This window comes from Vanellus vanellus (genome assembly GCF_965231255.1).
Source record: "Vanellus vanellus genome assembly, chromosome: 4".
Lineage (NCBI taxonomy): Eukaryota > Metazoa > Chordata > Aves > Charadriiformes > Charadriidae > Vanellus > Vanellus vanellus.
Genome location: NC_138909.1, coordinates 46,867,972 through 46,891,277, shown reverse-complemented (window position 1 = coordinate 46,891,277; position 23,306 = coordinate 46,867,972). Strand labels below are relative to the sequence as shown.

At 46.2% G+C, this 23,306-nt stretch overlaps 1 protein-coding gene across 1 annotated transcript in view; it reads left to right on the top strand.

Moving 5' to 3' along the window:
* ADRA1D (adrenoceptor alpha 1D) overlaps positions 1-22,724 on the top strand; it is a gene marked incomplete at both ends in the record, with an annotated part of 46,543 nt that extends 23,819 nt beyond the window's left edge. Inside the window, one exon of the mRNA XM_082482037.1 lies at positions 22,156-22,724. Coding sequence (XP_082338163.1) covers positions 22,156-22,724 — 569 coding nt within the window. The remainder of the gene's footprint in view (positions 1-22,155) is intronic.
* Between the last annotated feature and the right edge of the window lie 582 nt (positions 22,725-23,306).

The window sequence follows — 23,306 nt, the reverse complement described above, 5'->3', positions numbered from 1 at the left end:
CCTGATAATTAGCTCCAGCCTTTGCAAAGCTTGGCTCCTCTTTCTCAATATCTCCATTGCCCCATTCTCTTCTAATTGGTTTTCTTTATCCTAGGATTCCCTTGCACACAACATACACACTGGCACTCTTTCTCTGAAGTAGACCTGATTGTCTTATGGTATGAGTTGGCTGAGAGTATGGTTTACCAGCAGATGTTTCCAAGCAGCAGAACTTTCAAAGGAGTGCACGTTATCTCATATGGAGGTTAAAAGCGTGAAAACGGTATCTGTTATTCAGAAGTAATTATTTATCTCTAAAACAGATTAAAGCCTGATTTGATGCCATTTTTTGGGTACAATTGGTGAATATTGTTGCTTGTTAAAAATATACCATCATTCATGTGATGCTGGAATTTTGCCACCCTCAACCATGGCATGCTCTGCTGTGCCTTGGTTGATTTACTGACTTAGAAAAATCTCCATATTTCTGACCAGATGCTTGGAGCCCAATGGGAGAGATGGGCACCAATGCCATGCTCTTTGCTGTTTACGCAGAAAACCTGGTTGGCCATGGTTTTACTAGTGGTTGGACCAAGTACCTCCAGAGATCCCTTCCAAACTCACTTATTCTATGTCTTTAAAATCAGATGCAACTGGAGAGCCATATAAATCAGTAAATTTATAACTGACACAGTTTTTTACACTTAATTTATTCCACTCTTGGCCTTTTGATCCAGTGTGTCAGGAAGTATGTCTATATCATTAGATAGTTGATGCCCACCTATGTCTCAAATTTTCAGACAAGTAAGCTGCATCTATAACAGTAAACTAAATGCTTGGGAAGTTCCCACACTCTCAGGCCAGCTGGCAGATGACAGCCTTCATCTCAGCTAGTGAACTCTCTTACCTTTCAAAACAGGGTGGCTGTGTGCAAGCCGCCTGTTGGCAGTGGACCTTGGGAAGTTCCTGTCCCACACCATACCTTGTGCTGGTTGCACAGACCAAAGTTGTTCCTTTTTGCTTTCATGGAATTGTCTGTTTCAGTGGTGGGGATATTCCTAGGCAAGCTTAAAACTGTCAATGAATACACAACTGGGGAAAACTGTCTGGCATATTAACGCTTTGGAAGACAGATGTATGCATCCAGGCATCTACATGGAGGGAGGTACCTAAACCCTCATCACTGTCCAGGGAGATATGAAGCGTCATGCTGTTTCCACTGAAGATGTACTAGAATGTCCTAGCTAGCCTCCAATTTCTACTCCAGAAAGTCGCAGATCTCCTGTAGGTCCTGTGCTGCAGTTGCCAGTCCTGTGTGAAAGTTTTGGGTGTCCTGTGTCATGCCAAACAGCATGAGGCACCTCTGCATGGGCATTGGAATTAAGCCTTTCACTCACATGCAGATGACTAAATTTAGGTGTCAATTTGCGAGATGAATCCTACCCTTGAAGACCCCTAATAAACTGGGTCACAACTGTTCTTGCTCATTGAAACCATATATCTTATTCTTCTTCTCTGCCATTTGGTGGATCTCCTTTTTAAACAGCTTGTTTCAGTCCAACCATAGTCCGTAAGCTAACAAAGTCTAGTATTGTGCAAGTATTTTGTCTGCTCCCTCCACATCGTCGCCTGTATTTATTCAACCAGTTCCACCTTCGAGTGAAACTTGACTTCATGTGTGCACCTAGGTGAACATTGTGCAGCTCTCTTGATTCTCCTGCTCTTTGCTATAGGACCCACTACCTCCAGAGGCAGCTGGGATCCACTGACCCTGTCCTTGTTTTAAATGGATCACTATCAAGGAAGGACTCTGAGCCAACATTCCCATTTCTTTACTGAAGCAGAACTCGGATGTGTCAATCTTTTCATCTGTCCATGTTTTGTCCTAAGCATGGAATAAGGACACATCTGATGAACAGCTTAATGCTTTGCAAATTCTGATCTTTGGCTCCTCCATGCTCGCTTTGCTGGCACAAAGGGGATGAAATCCAGCTGAACTCAGGAGGAGTCCACCCCAGTCTCCTTCCTGTTAGAAAACAGCTGGGGGAATGATCTGACTGCCCTAACGGGACAACCTTCCTCCTGCCTGGTGAGCCTGCAATGAAACTTGTGGTTGTTCTGAACTGCTGTTCAGGTCTATAAGAGCACTTCATGGTAGCAATCAAGAGAAATAGCAAAGTTTTGGGGACTGCACTTTTTCAGAAGCAAGCTGAGCAACCTAACAGCTTGAAATATCTATCACAAGCTGACCTTTTATCTTCAAGGGAATTATGGAGGTACATGGGAGCCTCTAACTCACTTTTTGCAATCTAATTGTTTTTGTCATTGCTATTGTCTCTTCTACTACTGATGCACCTCAGCCCAGGCCTGGTTATCTACTCCTGCATCGATATAACATCTGTCACAAGGTGTTGCGTGCAGAGACGTGTCAGCAAACCTGAAATGGGTTTGCTTGGATCCAGGATTAGTCCAGACTCAACTCCATGTCTGGCAAGGAGCTCGTTTTCTGCTCAGACGCGGACTAAATGGTATTAGTAATGGCAGTGTAGTGATGTTTTGTAGTTACTGCTAAGAGGTATTAAAGAGGTTATTGGACCAGAGCAAGCACAGCTGAGCTAATCTGAGCTTTGAAGCTTGGAGGACAGTAGCAAAAAATACACCTGGAAAGACCCAACCCTAGAAATTAGATATTGGTCAATCACATAATTATGTGCAGTTTTGGAACCTACTTTCATGGAAAATTCATCAGTGGAGTGGAATGATTTGGGCCTTGTAGATGTGTAATGGGAGGATCCAAAAACGCTCAGAGGTGCTAGGTAAGGCATCACCTCCAGATACCCAGGGTTGAAGGCAGAAGTGCCAAGCCCCATATATTCTCTGTGTTTTGGGCCCCATACACAGGAACAGCAGCCCAAACACTTTTTTCTTCATACACATACCCCAACACATACACACACGTACATCAAGATTTTAAGTAAGAGCTTAGTTCAGTTAGAAAAACAATTTTTTTAAAAAAAACAGCAAAAGAGTTGTCTGGCTGCAAATGGTAATTACCACCCCGTTCCCTGCTATCTTGGGTCACGCACTCTGGAAGTCAGATGCATATGCTGAAAAGACCAGGGTATCCAAGCGATGATACGTGGCCTGATGCATAATTTGGAAATAGCATCCGTTGGCATATACGGTGTTGGAATAGCCGCAATCAGGGTATTTATCTGCTTTCCTCTAGAGACAAATGCCAGGAGGTCACTCTGTGTCATCATGCTCAGCCCAACAGAGAGCTCAGCATCCAAGGTACACTTGGAACAAACTATATTTATTAAGGCACTCATCCGCAGTGATTTCTTGGCAGACAGTGGAAACACAAGGCCAGTCCTGGCTCTACAAATCCTCTTAGAGCTGCATCTGGCTCCTCAGTGCAACAGTCTGCTCCTCCCAAAAAAAGGACACAGTGGTGAGAGAGAGATCCGAAGTGCCAGGTGGACCTGCAGATCTGACTCCCAGAAAGGAGCATTGAGACACAGGTGTGATTTCCCATAGCCTTGTGTATCCCTCTTTCCAGCCATCCAGGACAACTCTAGCACTGCAGCTCCAGCTGGAGATCTAGCACTGAGGAAAATGCGTTTGTTGGCCCACAGTGCTTTTCAAGATATTTGCTGAAAAAGAGCCATCCTTTTCTCTCATAGTCTTATGCTGACATGCTTCCCAGGGACACAAGACTCTTAGGTCCCAGCCATTCCTCTTCCACATTCACATTCAGTATCTCAGCCTCTCTCTTCTCTATCCCAAGAAGCATCCTGACCAATATATCAGAGCTATTTTTTAATTAGTATTATTTTCTTAATATTAATTTCATTTTGGAAAGTGGACCAGCTCTAGCTGCCCAGTCTGGCCCAGAAGAGCAATGAGGTTTTGGAAGTACTGTCCTCAAGGAATCCCCTCAGCACCTTGCAGCAGGAGGTCCAGGTGACATTCACTCCAACTGATTCACTGAGGAGATCAGCCCTGTCTCCTCTGGGCCAGCAGGAGGTAAAGGGACCTCTCAAAGACAGAATCAGGGGGATGATTACTGAAGACCCACATCTGCAGGCAGGATAAAATAATATCCCAGATGCTTCTGTGCTACAGTTATGGGATTTGAGTTCGTTTTGTGAGAAAGCATGTATCTCCTACAAGGTGTCTGATACCTGGAGTCAAAGGACTCAGCGAACATGAGAAAAGTGACCGTTATAACCTCCTTTTGCACAGATCTACATGGGCAAGCATGCAAGGGACAGATGCACTCACCCTGATAGACATTTGAGGATATGTCTTCATGGGACTGAGGCATTCTCCTTGAGGGAAACTGGTATATTCCTGGGAAAATGTGAGAGTAGCTGTGATGCCATCCCATCATTTGCTTTTGTCCCTGTGGCTTATCTTGAAGATGTCAGCTGGTTTCTAGCATGGCTAGCTTCATTTCTGAGGTTCTCAGCAGATGTCTACCTCACTCTTTATGGGTGGCAGGGGCATGGCAAAGCAAAAGGCCACAGGCAGCCAGCATTGAACAGGATAGCTCAGGAAATAAGGTGGAAACCTTAGCAAAAAGCCAAGGAAATAAGGTGGAAACACTTTGGGGAGAGGAATCAGGTAGAGGGAATGGAGAAACAAGGCAGTCACCTCTCCTCCTCCCAGAGAAGCAGTGCAGGACAATGGGAGCACTGCGACACAAAACCTCCCAACTCCTAGTGCTGATGCTGTGCAGGACTCCAGTGCCACTGCGCAACCGGCAGAGTTTGCCAAGTGCTTGCAGGCAGGGCTGCCCTAGGTTTGATTTTCCTCATTTGGGCATGGCTAGGAACGAGCGTGTGTCCTTTGGCACCTGTCCCTGCGCGAGTGAGACGCAACCATGGAGAGGAAAGCACAGGAGAAAGTCACTGGCAGAGGCTGTTTGCTTGCCCCAAGAGGGAGCAGGGGATGTTTTGATGGGGGCCTTAAGACAGTCTCCCCAGAGAAAGCACTAGGTATAGAAAGGAGAAGGGAGATTTTTTTATTTTTTCTTAATAAGGCCTTTTGGTTCATTGAGGGTTTTTTTCTTCTCCTGATCTTGGTTATATATATTTTCTGCTGGACTGAGAAGGGAAAGCTCGCACGTCAGGAGGAAGAAGTGTTATTAGGAAATCTCTTTTTCATGGAGTTTTACATCAACACGTCTGCTCTTCCAGTTCCTTTGGGAGTTCTTAGAACCACCTCCAGGGGGGCTGTGGGCCCCACAAATACAAGGCAGGGCAGGCAGGCACCAAACGGCACAGCACAAGAACGCCCCAGGCTGCTCCACCAGCTGTCCCCAGAACTGCAAAGCAGCATTAGCATTATCATGTCACACACTGATTTCTTCAGCAGCACAAAAAAATGCAGCTTTAATGCTGCCGGGACCTGAACGGCTGTTCACAGCTGGCTCAGGTCTCTGCTGGTGGCACCCACAGGTCCTTGCCGACCTTGCCATCAGTGCCAGCAAGAGGCAGCAGCTTGCTTTGAGAAGAGGGACCCAGAATGCGCTCTGCAATGCTTATTTCTTCCCAGCTTTGTTTGCTCTGGGTAATTACTAGCACACCATAGGATATTAGCTCTGGATGTGAGAGTGCAGAGAGACTAACTGGTCTCAAATACCAACATTGTAGCTCATTGTAATTAATTAAATGTTGACATGATCCCCAACAAGCAAAACCTTTATTATACTCAATTAAACCCCTTGACACAGATGCTTGACTCATTGTCAGTCCCTCTAATTAAGAGCAAATGCATAGAAATGTAGACATCACAGCATGCGTGTGTCAAACCCGGGGAAAGATCTTGCAGCGGGGAATAAAAGTCCACTGCTATTCTCAGTTAAAGCAGTTTCTGGAACAGATCAGCTGTTTCCCAAACAGTTCTTGCTCTTACAGTGTCTGCAGACTCCCTGTGACATGGTGATTTTTACAACTCTTCTATTTTCAGGACCTACATTTTGGAATGGAGTTTGCTAATAGTTGTAGTTTGCAAGGCTAGAAGGTACTGCTCAGACTACCTGCTATGATTTACAGATGACTACAACCCTAAGGACCTCGTTCAATAATTTCTTCCACTCCCCCATTACTCAAAACCAGTTTTCTACTTAGAAAGACATTCAGCATTAACTCAGGACTGCAAATAACGGAGAACCAATGTCTCTAGTTATGCTTTTTCCAGTTGCTTTAGATTCTTGCTATTAAAAATGACTGCTTTATTTCCAGGGTAAATCGATCTAGCTATAACTTCAAGCCATTACATTTTTCTACCGTTCTTGGCTAGATTAAACACACATTTGCTATCAGAAACAACTTCCCATGTATTTCACAGCAATGCATGAACAAGTCACTTCAATTTCTCTTGGATAATGCCAATAGATCTAGATCCTTTAATGTCATGCTCTAAATCAAATTTTCCTGACCTTTGTGTTGTCTCACAGAGCTCCTCAAAGCATTTTCTGTCTCCCTGGCTTTTTTTCTGAACTGTGGGCACCAAAATGGGACATGTTTTTCTATATGAGCGACCTCCATTTTTCAGTCTTCCTTGGTCTGGTTCATCTGTTCCTGTTCTTGGCTTTTTTATGATCTGACTTTGCATTATTATTAATACCGTTCTGTGAAACGCTACTCCTAGGTGGATCACACATGCCTTTTCGCCAACAGCCCTTCTGTCAGGGAAGTAGCTGTAAGAGCAAATCATCAACTGTTACTGGATGGAAAGATATCCCTGGAGGTATTTAAAAGACATATTGGCACAGCACTTAGGGACATGTTTTAGTGGTGGAATTGGCAGTGTTAGGTTTATGGTTGGGCTTTATGATCTTAAAGGTCTTTTCCAACCTAAATGGTTCTATGATATCCCTCTTAAGAACCATTTCACCAAAATGTTCTTATGTGCTACTACTCAGGGTGGGCATCAATACTGGTCCAGAACTGACAGTATGGCTAATGTATGCAATACTGGGATTGATTCTGGGAACCCTCATGTTCAGAAGATATTTGAATGCTTAACGCCTGTGACTTTAATGAGAGTTCAATGTGTAGCTACCTTTAAAATCTGTGCCATAACGTTTATATTAGGGATCATCTTAGTCTTAGTTTCACCCAGTATTACAAAGTATTTGTCTCTGGGTACAGACAAGTTGATAGTCTTGAAGAAGCATATCACTGGTGTTGCCTGAGACAGATGGTTTCAGCTGCCAGAAAAATTGTTTTTTTTTTAGCATTTTGAATATTTGGAAGCAATTAGTAGGGGGGTGTGCATTTGTTGGAAAGCTGAGTCCTGTTTCACAGCAAATGTGGAGTCTCTTTACCCACCCATAGATTCATTGCACAAGATGATACTGAACACCTCTGTTTGCAGACCTACTGACTGAGACATCCTGGGGACCCACTGGGAGCCCCCCATTGCAGTCCCAGATACCTCTTCTTTAGACAGCACTGTTTGCGGAAATGCACAAGCAAAGCAACTTTTATATAGCATGGGGTTTTTTTGTTCCCTTGATATAAGGACCCATCAAAGTCTCCTAAGAGGGAGGTAGCAAGTCAGAAGTTAGTTGGTGATGATGGAAGAAGTGGAGATAATAATTACCTGGGATGACACCCAGTCTTGACAAGGGCTGTCTTCAAAAGCAGCACCTTCCTAAGGAGGGGTGGAAAGTCCACTTAGGGTCATGTCCCTGGAACGAGAAGTGAATATGTGAAATTAGCATATCCAAAAGTTAATTAGGAATCAAGGCCATGTCAAGACAGGGAGTGCACCCGAGATCCCATGGTTATAATTTCTGAGCAGTGAGTGAAGAGCACAGGAGGCAAAAAGGCTTGTTTATCTAACGAAAAGGCGAGAGAGAGGCAGCCAGATATCTCGTGGGATGAACTCAAATTGCCATGAAAATCACATGCAAATTTCCATCCTTTCCCTTTAGGATCAGAGATTAAAAAAGAAACAGAGATAGGGCAGAGATGGAGCAGGAAGCATGTCAGTGGAGAATGAGCCTCATCACCATAATGAGGCACTCTGAGACACTCATCTCTTCTCAGCAGAGATCCCATTGCCTTGTGCATGCATTTAAACCAGGCAATGCAGCAAGGTTCTTGCATTCTCTCTCCTAAAATGTCTCCTTAAAACTACATGTGGCTGTAAAGCTTAAACAAAACCACCATGGTATGATGGTCTTGGTCTTTTCCAGCATTTCTCCATGCTTGTCCCAGGCTCAGCTCTGTAGCTAAGACAACCAGGCAGCCAGTATTTGCCTCATGTCATTTTACTTTCTACTCATCCATGACATCCAGGTGGATTGCTCAGGTAAAAAAACATATCAGTATTCTGGGTTGTCTGGGTTTGTCACCCCTTCCCGTTGACAGGTCCTGACACCATTGTGCATGGTTATATCATGCCACCAGCACTGCCGGAGGCTGCTCTAGTCTAGGCGTTGCAAGCTCTCTCCTCCTGTGACACAGTGCAACCCATGCAGTCTCTCCCATCCACACTGCCAGATATATTGCTGGATCACAAATCCTGGGGTACAAACCTTGTGTGTGCTGTGGGCAGGCAGGAAACCTCTACTCAGCGTTGGGTAGCAAGCACTGCCTTTGGGGACAGGTTTTCTTGTTTGTACATCACCCAGCACAAAGTGTGGTCCCCCCATCGCATTGACGCTAGCAAATAAAAGGCACCGGGGTCGATTTGTTAGCCATGTGCCTGGCATTGCTACAACTACACCCTTCCAAACAGGGATCTGCATGCAGGTACATCCCTTGGCTCTGCTACCCACTGCACCACGTCCATACCAAAGTAATGCCAGGGTCCATGCTAAAAGCCTGGGTGCCCCTTAGTCAAAACCTGGTCCCTTATCCTGCCCCTGTTTGCTGTGCCCACAATGATATGGTTTAAGTGCATCACTGCCGAATAACCAGATAAGAGATGTACAGCCGGTCACATCAGACGTGACATGACCCTCCCCCATGGAGACAGGGTAAAGGACTGAGTAGGAGGGATCCTTCACAGGCAACCGATGCGGCATTAAACAGGAGACTTTATCCCTTCAAGTCAAGGGCTTAAAGAACTGTTGGGAGCGATGAGGATGTTGTTATCTCACCATTCCTGTTATATTTTTGGAGCCCTGTTACACTGACCCATTGTTTTCTGAGAGGGAGAAGATATCTCTATTTGAAGTGCAGTGTTTTTTAGAGCTTGGTATCAGCTGAAAGCTGTCTTTCAGGGCTGGGGAGAGACAGAGCAACCCGTTGGTATCTCCTCTGAGTAATTGCAGGTTGGGGGACAAGAAGGAAATATGACTTTTTTTTTTTTTTAAGTTTCCCTTCTTGTAGAAAAAGAAAAAAAAAAAAAAACACAGAAAGAAAGAGAAGGCAAGTGATGAGAAACTCTGCAGATTTTTTCATGCAAGCTAAAGCCAGAAGGGCTGTGCCTTGGAGCTGGGTGCGGAAACAGGGCAGGCGTTGGAGGATTTTCCCCTCTAAGCCTGAAAAGGAACAAGAAGTTGGCTGGCTGGTCTTGAATAACCCCTCCTGAGCCTGCAAAGCCAGTCCCGATTTTTCATCAGAGCTGAAAATATCAACCTCCCCCATCCTTTCTTCCCCACCCTTTCCTCCGTGACGTCACAGCGCCCGGGTCTGGTGGTGCGGCTCTCTGTAGGATGCTGTTCAGCATCCTTCACAGCCGGCAAGACCGAGAGGGGGATATGGGCTGCAAGTGTTGCGGTGCCAGGCTCCACGGCCGGTGACGTGCTGTCTGCCCAATTCTGATATAAACAGAATGTCCTTGGGACCGGCACGGTGGAAACGCACTGAGGAAGCTCCCACACCTCCCCTTGATAGTGTGTTTTCCAAACGCTGGCGTCCTGCCACTAGCAAGTTCTCCAGACTCGGGGCCACCACCTTTGCCAGCAATCAGCTTAAGTAAACCTTCCACTGTAGCATCCTTCTAGACCAATGGTCTTATCTCTGTTTGGGTCCTGGTGATGCTTACCCACCCAAGGTGAGTTCTGCTCACCCCACGCTGTAAATGAAAGTCAAGACTCACGCATTTTGTTCTGGGGGAGAATTTTTTCCTGGGTTGGGCCCAATGAAAAATTGCCTTTTTCCTCTGTGCAGCTCAGATCTGGCCTCGCTGTACATAAAATGCCATGTGTTCCCAGCAGGATTCGGCCCTTCCAATGCCTACCCCACAGCCAAATCTGATCTACATATTTACGAGCTTGTAAACAGGACGGGGCGGGTGAGTTCACATTCTTAGAAAACCAAGTGCAGAGAAAAGAACTTCTGAGTTGGAAAAACAAAGAGTAGTCTTGGGTCTGACCCAGCAAACACGGTGATTTTTCCAAGACTTGGATGACTTGCTCGAGAATCATTCCCCTCCACTTTTTCTACAGGATTTCCCAAGCTCACTCTTTAGTTGGGAAAAATACACGTTCTCTGTTTCTGAGCAGAGCGTTGGAGACAGCTTGATAGAAAGGGACATTTTATCTTGGAGGTGAGTTGAAGACAGGCTTCTGTTTGCAGTAGCCACAGAGGAACATCAGTTACTTGCAAAAGGAGGTTTAAGGAAGCTATTAAAAGGGGTTGCACAGAAGCAGCCAGTTGGAGCGCTCACCACAAAGTCCCATTGTGACTGCCAATAAATGCAAGAACCAGTAGTCTAGAACAGTGGTTCCCAAACTGTGGTCTGCAGATCTTGATGGTCTATGAAGGCTTGGTAAATGGTAAATGGGAAGTATTGACAGATTTTGGTTCGGAAAAGTTGGAGAACTTCTGGTCTAAAGCACTGTGCTGTGTCGATTCACTGTTTATAGATGCAGAAGCAGAGAGTTCTTTGTGGCAAGGGCTGAAGAAACATTTTTGCTATCTTCTTGCAAAAAAAAAGCTTTGATGACATTCCATGAAATATATGTGTCAAAGGAGTTATCACAGTGCTAAGTCACAGCAGTGCTTGTCCTAACTTACCCACCTTGCTGGGAAGTTTGTCATTGCTTCTCTCATCATAATACCTAGAGTTTCCTCAAATAGATTATTGTGGTGAATCTTCAGCTGACCCTCCAGAGTCCTTTTTGGCTCCTCTCTTCCTTGGTTATCAGAAATTATTCTTAGTTCAGTATGTATTTAATTAAGTTCTCTGCCCTTTATATACAATATTTTCATCTCTCTAAATAATAATGCTGGTGATCATGAAGTTCTTGTTGATTTTTTAGAGTAGTCCATGAAAGGAACATTTAACAAAGAAGGTCGTGAAATATTTCCTAATACCAATTAGATGTTACATTAGTGTGAGGTCTGTTGGGAACCTCTCCTAACATTTGTCCCTCTCCACGGTCTGCAACCTCCACCCAGCTGAGAGCATAAATTCTTCCCTCTGTTTATTCCAGGCTTTGAAAGCTAAACCCTGTAAGATGTTTTCACGGTATATCAGGATAGTGTCTCAGGTGGTCGGTGAGCCATTGAGGTGCCTGGGCAATAGACTGAAACACAGGTCTGCTGGACTGCCACTCGAAGCTGGTTGGGACCCAAAAGAAGTAGAAATTCCTCCATAACCCACATACTTCGTTTTACAGGGGGCTTTCGACACACAGGAATGTGAAGGCTATATTCGTATCCAACCCCACGTTGAATTTTGCCCCCACTCCTGAGAAATGTCATGTGAGAATTTATTTTCCTGACTAATTCTGCATCTCACCACGAAGGGAACCAAAACCTGCAGCAGGCACTGATGATAGTGATGTCCTGTGTTGCTCGGTAGCTTCTTCTTGTATTTCCTAAAAGGGATCACTTGAGGCAATTCTTCATGTCAGAGTGAGGAGAGGGAGACTTTTGGTTGTGGTGGGAGTGGCCTCCTGCGGTCCCAAATCAACTGCTACAAGAGTTCAAAGCAAGGAGTTAATAGTAACCAATATCTCCCTTGCTTCTCTGTTCATGAAAGTGCCAGATTAAAGGTCTTTGTGGCCCCAACATGGACTTGGCATAGCATAGGTTTGCTTGGGAGATGGACAGGTCAAAGCCCAAGGTAGTTTGTCACCAGTTGCATGAGATTCGCTTTGCTGAGCTGGATTTGTGCTAGATTAAAAGACACACATCCAGGGCTCAATTCAGCAGCCTGAACACCAGTCTCTAGTGCCATCTGAACTACCCCAGTCTCTGCGGCACCTGCACAGATCTGGCTGATATGAGACAATTTACAGAGGACCCACACGCTTTTGAAACATTAGCAGTAGACCAAGATACACTGGGGTGTCTAAAATGGCTCTAGCCTCCTATGTTTAACCAACCAAGTCACACCAGTGAGGCAGCCATGCAAGCATCAGGAAGCTAAGGACATAGCCTCCTACTGCAAAGAGTTACGGTCCGTCAAAAGAGAGCATTATGCAAACCAGCAGTTAAGGACAGTTATCCAAGGCCAAGAACTTTCATGGTTTGCCATCATACCATTGAGTCACTGGTAAGCTCACACAGGACTTGAAGAAGCAGCATCTTTCCTTATTATTATTATTTGCAACCTATGCCTATGGTTGGATTTTTGCTCATGAGACACTACCTATGGCTTCCTCCTGCTGCAGATGGCAGCTAGTCAGCTTGTCCATAAATGCTTCCCTTCCCCGAGGGCTGGACATACTGGCTGTGTTACCCAGAAGTGTGCCCAAGATGCCATCATGCAGAGAAGAGACTCCCAGGAGCAGATGCAGCAAGACCTTCACGCTCAGGACGCTCCTGCATTTGCAGAATGGAGAGCCACAGGAGTGCTCCTCTCTGAATGGCACGCCGATTTTTGCATTGCCCTGGAGGGAACCTAGCAACCCCACAAGGCCATTGTGTTCATTCAAATCCTAAACCAGATGGAAATTTTCTTTTCAAAACCACGCCAAGCGTGTTTCCTCTGCTGAACCAGCCAGGCAAGAATTTCACTGTGGTCTCTGCAGTGCTCACTCTAATGTCAGCACGTGGATTCCAGTCTTCTTCCAGCTCAGACAGCAAGACAAGAGCTCTTGACATGTGACTCAGTTACCCTGACTTTTTCCTTCTCTCAAGAGACATTTCTATATTTTTTTTCTTCATTTGCATCTGGCAAATAAGAACCTTCCTGATAACTCCCTTTGGATTTGCCAGACTGGCCAATCTTCCAGAAGTTTCTTTTTTTTCCTGCTTTTATTTATGTCCTTTTGCTGAGGCTCATGATTTTAAGATTTGTTTTAAAGTCCCCTTTGGGGCTGGAGTCAGGCTATAATCTGTGAATTATAAATGAATAGGCAGTTGGATACACATGTATCTTTCTCAAACATAAGAAACATTGCAAAAATATTACCTTTAAGGGAGTCTGCTCTTTCACACTGCACTAAAAGACAGATGAAAAAAAGCCTACATCTTTGTTTCCTTTTTGATTTTGTGATTCATTTTCAAAGCCCATTTTCCTGCTGACCCTGCTGTGTTCAGCATTGTCTGTGGCCCTGAATCTGCTGCCCAGCCCTTCTTCTTGGAGGATGAACCAAACACCTGAAAAGGCTACTCCCAGGCAGGGCAATGTTGAGGTGAGTTAATGGACAGCTTGGTTGGAGGGCATGGAAAGGACAATGTCTAACACAAAGCTTGGGGCTACCAGGCCCTCCATACAGTCCCATTTCAACACTGAACCAGCCACACTCTTCACCATAGAGCAAGCAAAGCACTCGTGATGGTGAGCTCATCAGGTGGCCCAGGATTAATGGCAGCAGCAGTCCTCAGACAGAGCCCAAGTCCTGACTTCATCACAGGCATGAGAAAGCCGATGGGCCAACATCGCCTTCCGCAACCACTGTCTTGTGGAGTTGTGAGTCTCTGGAAGAGCATGGGATGTTGTGTGGCAGGTCACCAGAGTGGATCTTCAGTCTGAAACAGATGCTTTGCATTGCATGGCCTGTGATGTGGCATGAGGGCATATGGAGGCAATTAAGGTTGCAGACCCTACTGGGACAATGTTGGAGGACTGCACAGTCAACTCCTTACAGGCTTTTCGGAATGGTCTCTGGAGTGAACTGTTCCCTGGACCAAATTTATCTGGAGAGGTCTAGCTGGACCATGCTAAGCAAATCAGCACTGTGCACAATCCAAGACTTGAAATTACTTTTTAGCTTTCTGTTAGGTAAAGGTGTAAATATACCTGTGTGGCTTTTCACTATGTCACCCTTCACCACTATGGGAGGCTCATTGGTGAAATTCTTCCAGTGATGAAAGTCCTATCCCGCACAGGAGAGAAACTGATGCACGGGAAGTTTTGGCAACTCCTCCTAAGAGAGGAGGAGACCACCAGATGCCAATGACATTAAGGGTGAAATCCATCAGGAGTAACCTTGGATGCCCATGATGTGGTTGCCCATGAGCCAGGAGTCCTGAGACCTACTGTGATCCACCTGCCCAGTACATACTTAGGATAAGATGGGTTGCTCCACTCTCGCCACAGAGTCTACCAACTAAACCATTGACTGTAAGAGGAGCCCAAGGACCTGCTCAGATACCTAAATTCAGTTAAGTGATTCAAAAGAGACACACAGTTTTCAGGAAATTTGATGCCTCGGAAACATCGTCACGTCAATAACTCCCATCAGTGGTCCAGATTCATGGGATTGCTTTAAGAAAAGCTCCAACGTGAGCTTTGAGGGGAATGAAGGGCAATTTCAGACAAAGTCCTACTGATGTGCTGCAACTTAGAGGGAAGCTTTTGGAGACGTCACTAGGACCATACTAGAGGTTATGGAGACAGGTTTGAGGACCATGAATTAGACCAATAAAGGATCAGAACAGGGCTCTGCTGCATTATCCTTCTATTGCTGACAGGCAAACTGCACTCAGACCTCAACGTGGAGATCCTGCTTGAGAGTGTTAGTGTTTTTCAGAGCCCTTGACCTTTGCAACCACCCCATCACCCCCAGATTAAACCGCGCTTCCCTGAGCCCCACCACACCACAGGCTGCCCTCCCTCCCCATGGGGACCCCACACACCAGATATGCACACCCCACCGTGGGCTTTGGCATGGCCAAGGGCTTCTCCCTGCTTTTTTTCTTGGCCAGATCGGGGTGCAGAAGCTGGAGCGAGCAGGCATGCCTATGCACAGAGAAGCACGCAGGCAGCTCGTCAGGGCTTTCATTGGCGTGACGGAAGCTGTCACTTATTTCTGACATTGTTTATGGGGTCGGCTGGAAGGCTCACAGGCCTGAGGAATTCCACCCGATATCCCAACGCCATCGTCCTCCAGGGAAAACACTGGAGTCACTGCGAACATGCTGTCCTCCTCCCTATGCCAAACGGCTCTTGGATCCATCCTGCAAGGGCAGTGAACTCCCTCGTCACTCCAAAACATGCCACCAGCTGCAAGGAGGTGTTAACCCTCTAGGGACCCTGACAGCTTACAGATGCCCCGCGAAGGTGGTCAATAGTGGATGGAGGAAAAGGTCAGGAAAAACTGGTCAGAAGGTGAAACTCCCAGTTCCACTCATAGAAATCCTTGCTCATATCCAGCCTGTTCTCCAATAGCTTGGCAGCCGCATCAGGGAGGTTATCTGTCATGGGGGCCCAGGAAGGAGCTGGCAAGGAGGGATGCAAGCTGGGTAATGAGAAGAAAGTGGCAGCTCATGATTACTTTGGACCATATTTAATTAATTTATTTTGTGAGAGCCAGAAAAAAAAGAAGGTAGAGGCTGACTTTTTTTTTGGCCAGGAGAGCCCACAGTGAGCTTTGGCAGCTACAGTACCTCCTGTGTCAGAGTTTTTTCCTATACCAACTGCAATTCTCTTGACTCGCTGCTCTGATACATCCTGAGGGAGTCCTCAGACCCCTCCTGACCTTTGAGACCACATTCATGAGCAGCTCAAGTGATCGGACATCTGTCCCCACCACAGGTCTAAGCCTATATATGGATTTCTGGAGCTTCCTAACTCCAGAACAGAGTGGTTTGCACCTTGGTAGATTTTTTTCTTTTACATTCGCTTGGCCAATCATTTTTCAGCATCCACAGCCTCTTGCTACAGGGACATCCACAGCTGAGCAACGTGCCATGAGATGAACCATCTCCTCTTCTTTGCTTTTAACCTACCACCCGCTAGTGTCCATCTCCTGTGATGACGTTTGTAGTGGAAAAGACAGTGAATAATAGCTCCCTATTTACCTTCTCCATGGCATTCCATCAACACCTGCAAGGTCCAACTCTCCATAATCTATTTTTGTCCAGGGCCATTCCTCATACAAAGCCCACACCAAGCAACAACGAGGTCCCCTGTCAGCGTGAACAGTCCTGTGGTGCTCACATTTCCCATTCACAGTGGGACAGCATTGGGGCATGAATTTGGCACTTTTTTTTAGCAGGTTTTTCCCATCTGCTATCACGTCTGCAGCCTTTTTGTGCCACAGACTACTCAGGACATGCTGTAAAGCAAGGACCTTTTGAAACAAAGATGCCCTTGCCAACTGCGGCAGAAAGCAAGTCTGCTCACAGATTTTGGCTGCATACTGGGAGCTGGGGCCAGAATTTAGATTGGACTGGGTCCATTTTCATTTGTGCATTTGTCTTTTTTCTTGTTTTGCTTTATTTTTTTGAGCACTGAACACTGGGACCAGCAACTCTCCAAACAATCCAGTGATATCACCTTCAAGTGAGTCATGGGGAGGGCAGGGTGGAGAAGTGCAGACAAGGAAAAATCATGAGATTGTGCTAGCCCAAACAACCTAAAAAAATGGGATATGTGTTTGGATATGTGAAGGGGAGATTGCATCCACTAGCCACCCAACACAGGCTGTCACAGCACCGGGGAGCGTGCCAATGGCTTCAGTGATTTGTACCTGGCCGATTTTTCCCCAGATATGAGCAGGGTGATATTAACTAGGAAAAAAAAAGAAGTGTAAGCGCACACACAGCATACAAACCCATATACACATCCTGCACACACACACATACACACACGCTGTAAGAACAGCAAATAAATTACTCTTTTGCTTTCGCTTCAGAGCACATACTTTATTGGCTCAACTTTTGCACCACCAAAAACTTAAATTCAGTCTGCAGATTATGTTTAGTCTGTGAGTCCAGTCACTTTTTAATTTCTTAATGATCCTGAAGATAATTATCTAGGGTTACAACAGGACTTGTAGTCCTTGCTCAGATCCAGCTCTATGACTAGGATTCATACTTTGCAAGATGTGGAATGACCTTTTATAAAATGACAAGAGGTATAAAGGCCCTAAATGGACTTTCAAGCCCACAGCAGTATTATAAAATTGTTATTTACTAGGAGAAGACAAAGTCCTCAGCAGGATGTCCATAAGCCAACATGGAGCCTTCTCAACAAGGCAGTGGGAAATATGAAGGACGAGGCTCTGCATTCCAACTCTCCCTGGGAGCATCCTACACTACAACCAGGATCCTCCATCCATAAGGAGAGCGAGCACCACTGGGTAGGCAATCAGAGGAGAGAAGGGGCACCTCAGAGGTCTGTCCCTAATCCGCAGGCTGTCTCTGTGTTTCACATGTGGATTTACTCTTTTACTTTTTCACCCTTTACTCTGAGGGTGGTGAAGCACTGAAACAGGTTGCCCAGGGAAGCTGTGGATGCCCCATCCCTGGAAGTGTTCAAGGCTGGGGCTTTGAGCAACCTGGTCTAGTGGAAGGTGTCCCTGCTCATGGCAGGGGGCATTGGAACTACATGATCTTTAAGGTCCCTTCCAACTCAACTCATTCTATGATTCTATGATTTGGTTAAGTTGGATGCAGCAGTCCTGTGCAAGCAGAGTGAGGGCAAGGCAAGTCGCTATTGTCCTCTCCCTGTGAGGGAGGGCTCTGGGGTTCCAGATGCTCCAGCATGGCAGGGGGTTGCTGGATCCCAGCACACATACTGCACATAGTGCTCACCACACCAAGACCACCCCACAGGTGGATGTCCCCAAGGTGGGTGTCAGCACCTCCTCCTTTGGAAAGAACAACAAACTTTGGCATGAAATGTTGAGCTGGATGCTTAAGAGAGTTGTCCAGAGGGATTATTTTGAGTGAGTAGGAAGAGCTCCTCTTTGAAACAAGACCAGGTTTTGCAAACTTGTGCTGTGACATCGGTCCTACAATATTTGGGCTTCTTGTTCTTTGATATTGCCCTGTTCTAGCTTTGATGCTTTTGGGGCCAGATCATCAAAAATTGCTCTTATACTGAGATATCAGGCCAAAGTGCTGGTGCATCACTCTGTGTTGCTATACCTGATATTTTACTCCCATTTTCTGTCTCTGGACCTTGTACACACCCGACTGTGTTTCCTGATCACTTCAAGTGTCCATTACTCAGTACTGTCTTCCATGCATCCTAACAACATTTATGCTCCTTTATAGTACATGTTACAAAGCCCAGCCCAAAACCCCTCCTTCTCTCAAAATGTGTATGAAAGCAAGAGCTAATTTCTTCCATTCTTTACTCATGCCCTAAATAAGATGCTGCAACTCTTCCTTATGTGCAGCTTCCCAGTGCCTGTCTATCAAGAGAGTCTGATGCACCAGCATGTACAAAGTTACCAGCCAAAGACCTGTTCTGGGAACTCCCTGCCTAGTTCTGTTCATCCCAGTGCGATCAAATGAGGAAACTATGGATGCACTCAGTACACGTCTCTTCTAAGGGGCACATTTATTTGCATGGTAATGAGGATGGTAATAAGCCCCTTGTCTTCAGATGTACACAAGGTTCTAGCGGGTGAAAAACAGCCAAAGTTGAAATTCAGAGAATTCATAGCTTTTTCTCTTTTCAATTTGTATTTTTTATCTGGATGCAAAAGACAAAGCATGTAGTACAGGAACTGCATTGTGCAATGAGCCGCTAAACACTAGATGTGAGTTATTATTTTAACAACCATCAGGCTGTTTAAGCAAGCACCAATCTCTTAAGTAGCCTGGCTCAAGCAGTAATTACTAGTCTCATTTCTAAGGAGACCCTTCTTTTATTTGCTTTGTTACCATAGCTTTTTGTTTTCTTTTCTTCTCTCTCAAAGATAAAAAATGCTACATAAAGCTGCAGCTCCTCTGAGAACCCAGTGCGCGCTGCAAACAGGGTTCACAGCAACTCTGTGAAAGAGTTTATGGTAATTAGCCCCTTTCTCCAGTGGGGAAACTGAGGCACGAAACCTCTCACCAACAAGGGAATGAGCAGGATTACATGCTTAATGAAGTCCTTCACCTGTCTTGGCCCCAATGTTCACACTGAGCTATGACAGGGTCAAGCTGGGACAATGTCTTAGGGATGAGAGCCAGGGATCGCCTTGCGGAGAGCACAGGGCTCTGGGTAGAGGCTGGTCTGTGGGCAGGATGGAGAGAAGGGGAGTCTGGGCAGCAAAACAGACCCATCTGCTACTGCCAAGACCTGAGATTGAGGAGAGGAATTGATGCCGGGTTTGGAAAGCCACTACTGGTCCACGTTACCCAAACCATCGGATGGTGCCTGTAGGTCCAAGGTGGTGGGCTGAGGGCAGCGTGAGAAAGGGGGAAGGCTCAAAGCCATAGTCGGGTCGGAGATGCTGGTCAAGATCGGGTTGGTGAAGAATGGAGATGCTACATGCAATGCAAAGGGGGATTGTCCCCATCATCACTGAGGTGTTTGAAAGCTCCTGGGTAAACACTCAGGGGTGGTGTTTCTGCTGTGGTTAGAATTGGATGTGGTGATTCAAGCAGCCTAGCGCCTATCTATAAAGCTCACCACTGTCCCAGAAAGAATAAACCCCTTAAATCAAAAACAGCTTCTACAAAACCTAACCCCAGTGTTACTGCTCTATTCAAAACCACAGGCTACACCACCAGCAGCTGCTCATTAAACTGCAAACGCCAATCATTTCCATGAAGGGCCCAGGTCTTTCCAGCTCAGAGATGTCAGTCCTGCTTACTGCCCTTACTCAATGCCTCCTTCAGCACATATTGATAACCAGTGTGCACTCCAGCCCTACAACTTGGGTTGACCTTCAGCAGGCATTTAAGCTGTATGGCTGCATCTGTGCTTTCCCTGCCTAACCACCAGAAAATGCTGAGATCTGTCTTTCTTCTCCCGTGTCTCCATGATGGAGTAGCCCACATACCTAATGCTGAGTATGGCTGTAATTTCTGAACTTTTTAGGGATGGGTCTAAGAAAGCTGTGCTGGAACCAGTGCTCTGGGTTTCCTGGATGATGGGTTTTCTCCAGCAAACAGCTTGGGGAGATTTTTATGTTGCGTCAGTCCCAAATTCCTGGCTCCTGGCACCTGTTTTGACACCAGGCTTTTGAGCACAGGAAAACTAATAATGATATCCAGAGCTAATGTTATTTACAAAAATACAAATTAACGCTCAGTCACATGGTGGCACAATTTGTCATTCAGAGCTAAAATTAAAAGAAATTAAGGCTGAGTCAGAAAATTATTTCAGATCTGAGTGGGGAATTCTAAGTAATGGGCCCATATGCGAGCAACACTGACATCTTCTGGTCGCAAAAAAATCGCCAGCTTCTTCGCCAAGAAAACCCCTAGGAACCTCCAGCACAATAGCGTAAATAGGAGTTGAGGTGGACGAAAAGAGCTTTTTCAAGTAGCAGGTACAAGCTTGGGGTGGTGGATGTTACCTGAGTCCACTTAAAGTGTCCACTTTAGCATCACTGCAAAATTTGAACAGAGACTATGTGACACTGATGATCCAAAATATGTGAGTGTAGGAGGTGAAGGGGTGTTGCTCTTCCGTTACTGCAGGTGCCAGGGATGTATCCATCCTTTCACATTGCAGTGGCGAACTGTGCAGTGCAACACGTAGGAAGAAGCAGGCACCAAGGACCAATCCCTGCAAAACATAGAATCAAAGAATCATAGAATAGTTTGGGTTGAAAGGGACCTTTAAAGGTCATCTAGCCCAAACCTCCTGCAATGAGCAGGGACATCTTCAACATCATCAGGTTGCTCAGAGCCCCGTGAATGTTCCCAGAGAGGGGGCATCTACCCCCTCTCTGGGCAACCTGGTCCAGTGTTTCACCACCCTCATCATAAAAAATTTCTTCCTTCTATCAAGTCTAAATTTAACCTCTTTTAGTTAAAAAACATTACTCCTTGTCCTATCACAACAGGTCTTGCTAAAAAGTTTGTCCCCATCTTTCATATAAGCCCTCTTTAAGTGCTTAAAATGCTGCAATAAGGTCTCCCCAGAGCCTTCTCTTCTCCAGGCTGAACAACCCCAACTCTCTCAGCCTGTCCTCATAGGAGAGGTGCTCCATTTGTCTGGTCATTTTTGTGGCCCTTCTCTAGACCCACTCCAACAGGTCCATATCTTTCCTGTGCTGAGGACTCCAGAGCTGGATGCAGCACTCCAGGTGGGGTGTCACCAGTGCAGAGTAGAGGGGCAGAATCACCTCCCTTGATCTGCTGGCCATGCTTCTTTTGATGCAGCCCATCATCATCGAAGCAACGATTTTCTCAGTCTGATGTGGAATGGGATGGGGCCTGGCTGTCTTGTGCTGATAAACTAGGGAGGCATGAGGACCACTGAACTTGTTCCCAAAAATGATGCCCTCAGCTAATGCTGTAGTGCCTCAGAAAGCAGCCCAGCCCCTAGATATGGAAGATAGCTCTTGGGTGCAAGTCTCCTGCATCAATTCATAGCAGGATGGCTGAACCCTCAGTGAGGGAGACAGGTTTGGCCATAGGGCTGTTTGGTCCTGCAGCAGGACTTTCTCCTCCAGAGTACATGCTGGACTTGGCTTTAGCTGGATAGTGGTCTGGAGAAAGGTTCGAGAAAAATCCTCTTCCACTCCCCACCTCAAGCTCATGTAGCTGCTGCAACAATTAACAGCCTCCCTCCAAGCTCTATGGGCTTGCCTTGATGTCTCATAGATATGTTTGAGGGTGTTGGGTCCATTGCTAGGAGCCCTTTTGCAGTGGGGGCTAAGAGGCTTCTGCCAAAGACATAGTATTATCAGTCACTATCACTTCAGGGTTGATGCCTTGCAGTTCTGTAGTGGTCAGTTCTTCACTCTGGTGGCAACAGCATTGCAAGCCAAGGACCTAACAGCAGAATCACACCTTCAGCCTTTTCTGCAGGTCTCGCCTCTTCCAGACTGGGCTGACCACCACCCTTGCTTCCCTGTGCTGCCATACCTTTCCCCTTTCTCTAACCATATTTCTTTTACTTTCTTCCAAGGTTCTTTCTTTCCATCTCTGAAGCCCTCTGAAATTGTCTTCAAGGTCATCTTCTGGCTGGGATACTTCAACAGCTGCGTGAACCCCATCATCTACCCATGCTCCAGCAAAGAGTTCAAGCGAGCTTTCATCAGGCTGCTCAAGTGCCAATGCCACCGGAGAAGACGGCCTATCTGGCGTGTCTACGACCATCACTGGCGAGGGGCCTCCATGAACAGTTCAGTGCAAGACCCTGAGACGGACCTGAGGCCCAGGATTAACACCTTGAACAGCTCATTCATATTTAATTCCTCCTTGCAGGAGAGAGCCAGTAAGAGGCGAACACTCAGCTTCAAGGGCTGGAAAATGCTCACTCCTTTCCAGAAACCAGCTTCCACCCAGCTGAAGGAGAAGATGAACAGCCTTTCTAACAAAATCCGGGGTGGCTCCAGCAAAGGGGGAATGACAGCCACCTACAAAACAGAGGTAGAGTCTGTCTCTATCGGGATCCCTCATGACTTCGCGGAAACCATCGACTATCAAACCTATGACTTAACAGACTGCTGCGGGCTGCGAGAAACAGATATTTGAAGCCACTGGGACAACTGTCAATGGTTTCTTTAGAGATATCTAGCAGAAACGTGAAGGGATATCATCTGTGGGTCTGTCAGGCAGACTGGAAGCAGCAATCAGGTATAAAATGCAGTTGCCCAAAGGTTATACAAGCATCCCCTACGCAGAGGTCAGCCCCTTCTCTGGGATTATGGGTTCCTCAAAAAAGACCCAATGGCGTATCCCATTTTAATGAGCCACAGCAGGAGGGGAAGATATGCTGTGGATATAGCCCCAGGAAAAGAGCTGTTTCCTCCAGTGGATGGTTATCTTTGACTTTGGAAGAAGCTGTGCAATTAAGGGAAACCAGGATGCCTCCTTTGCCTTAAAAACACCACCACAAAATCTAATGGAAAGGTCAAACCCCAAAAGATGCCAACCCTGCCTTAGTACATGAGATCATGTTTCCATCCAGAGGCACTACCCAGAAAAGATGCTGCTGAGCAGTAGGTGGCAGCTGATCCTTTAGATAATGGGTTGGGAGCTTGTAGCTCTACAGGGCTGGACAAGACCTCCAGCTGAGGCCCTTGCTTTGGAGGGTGAGCAGACTGTGATATACCC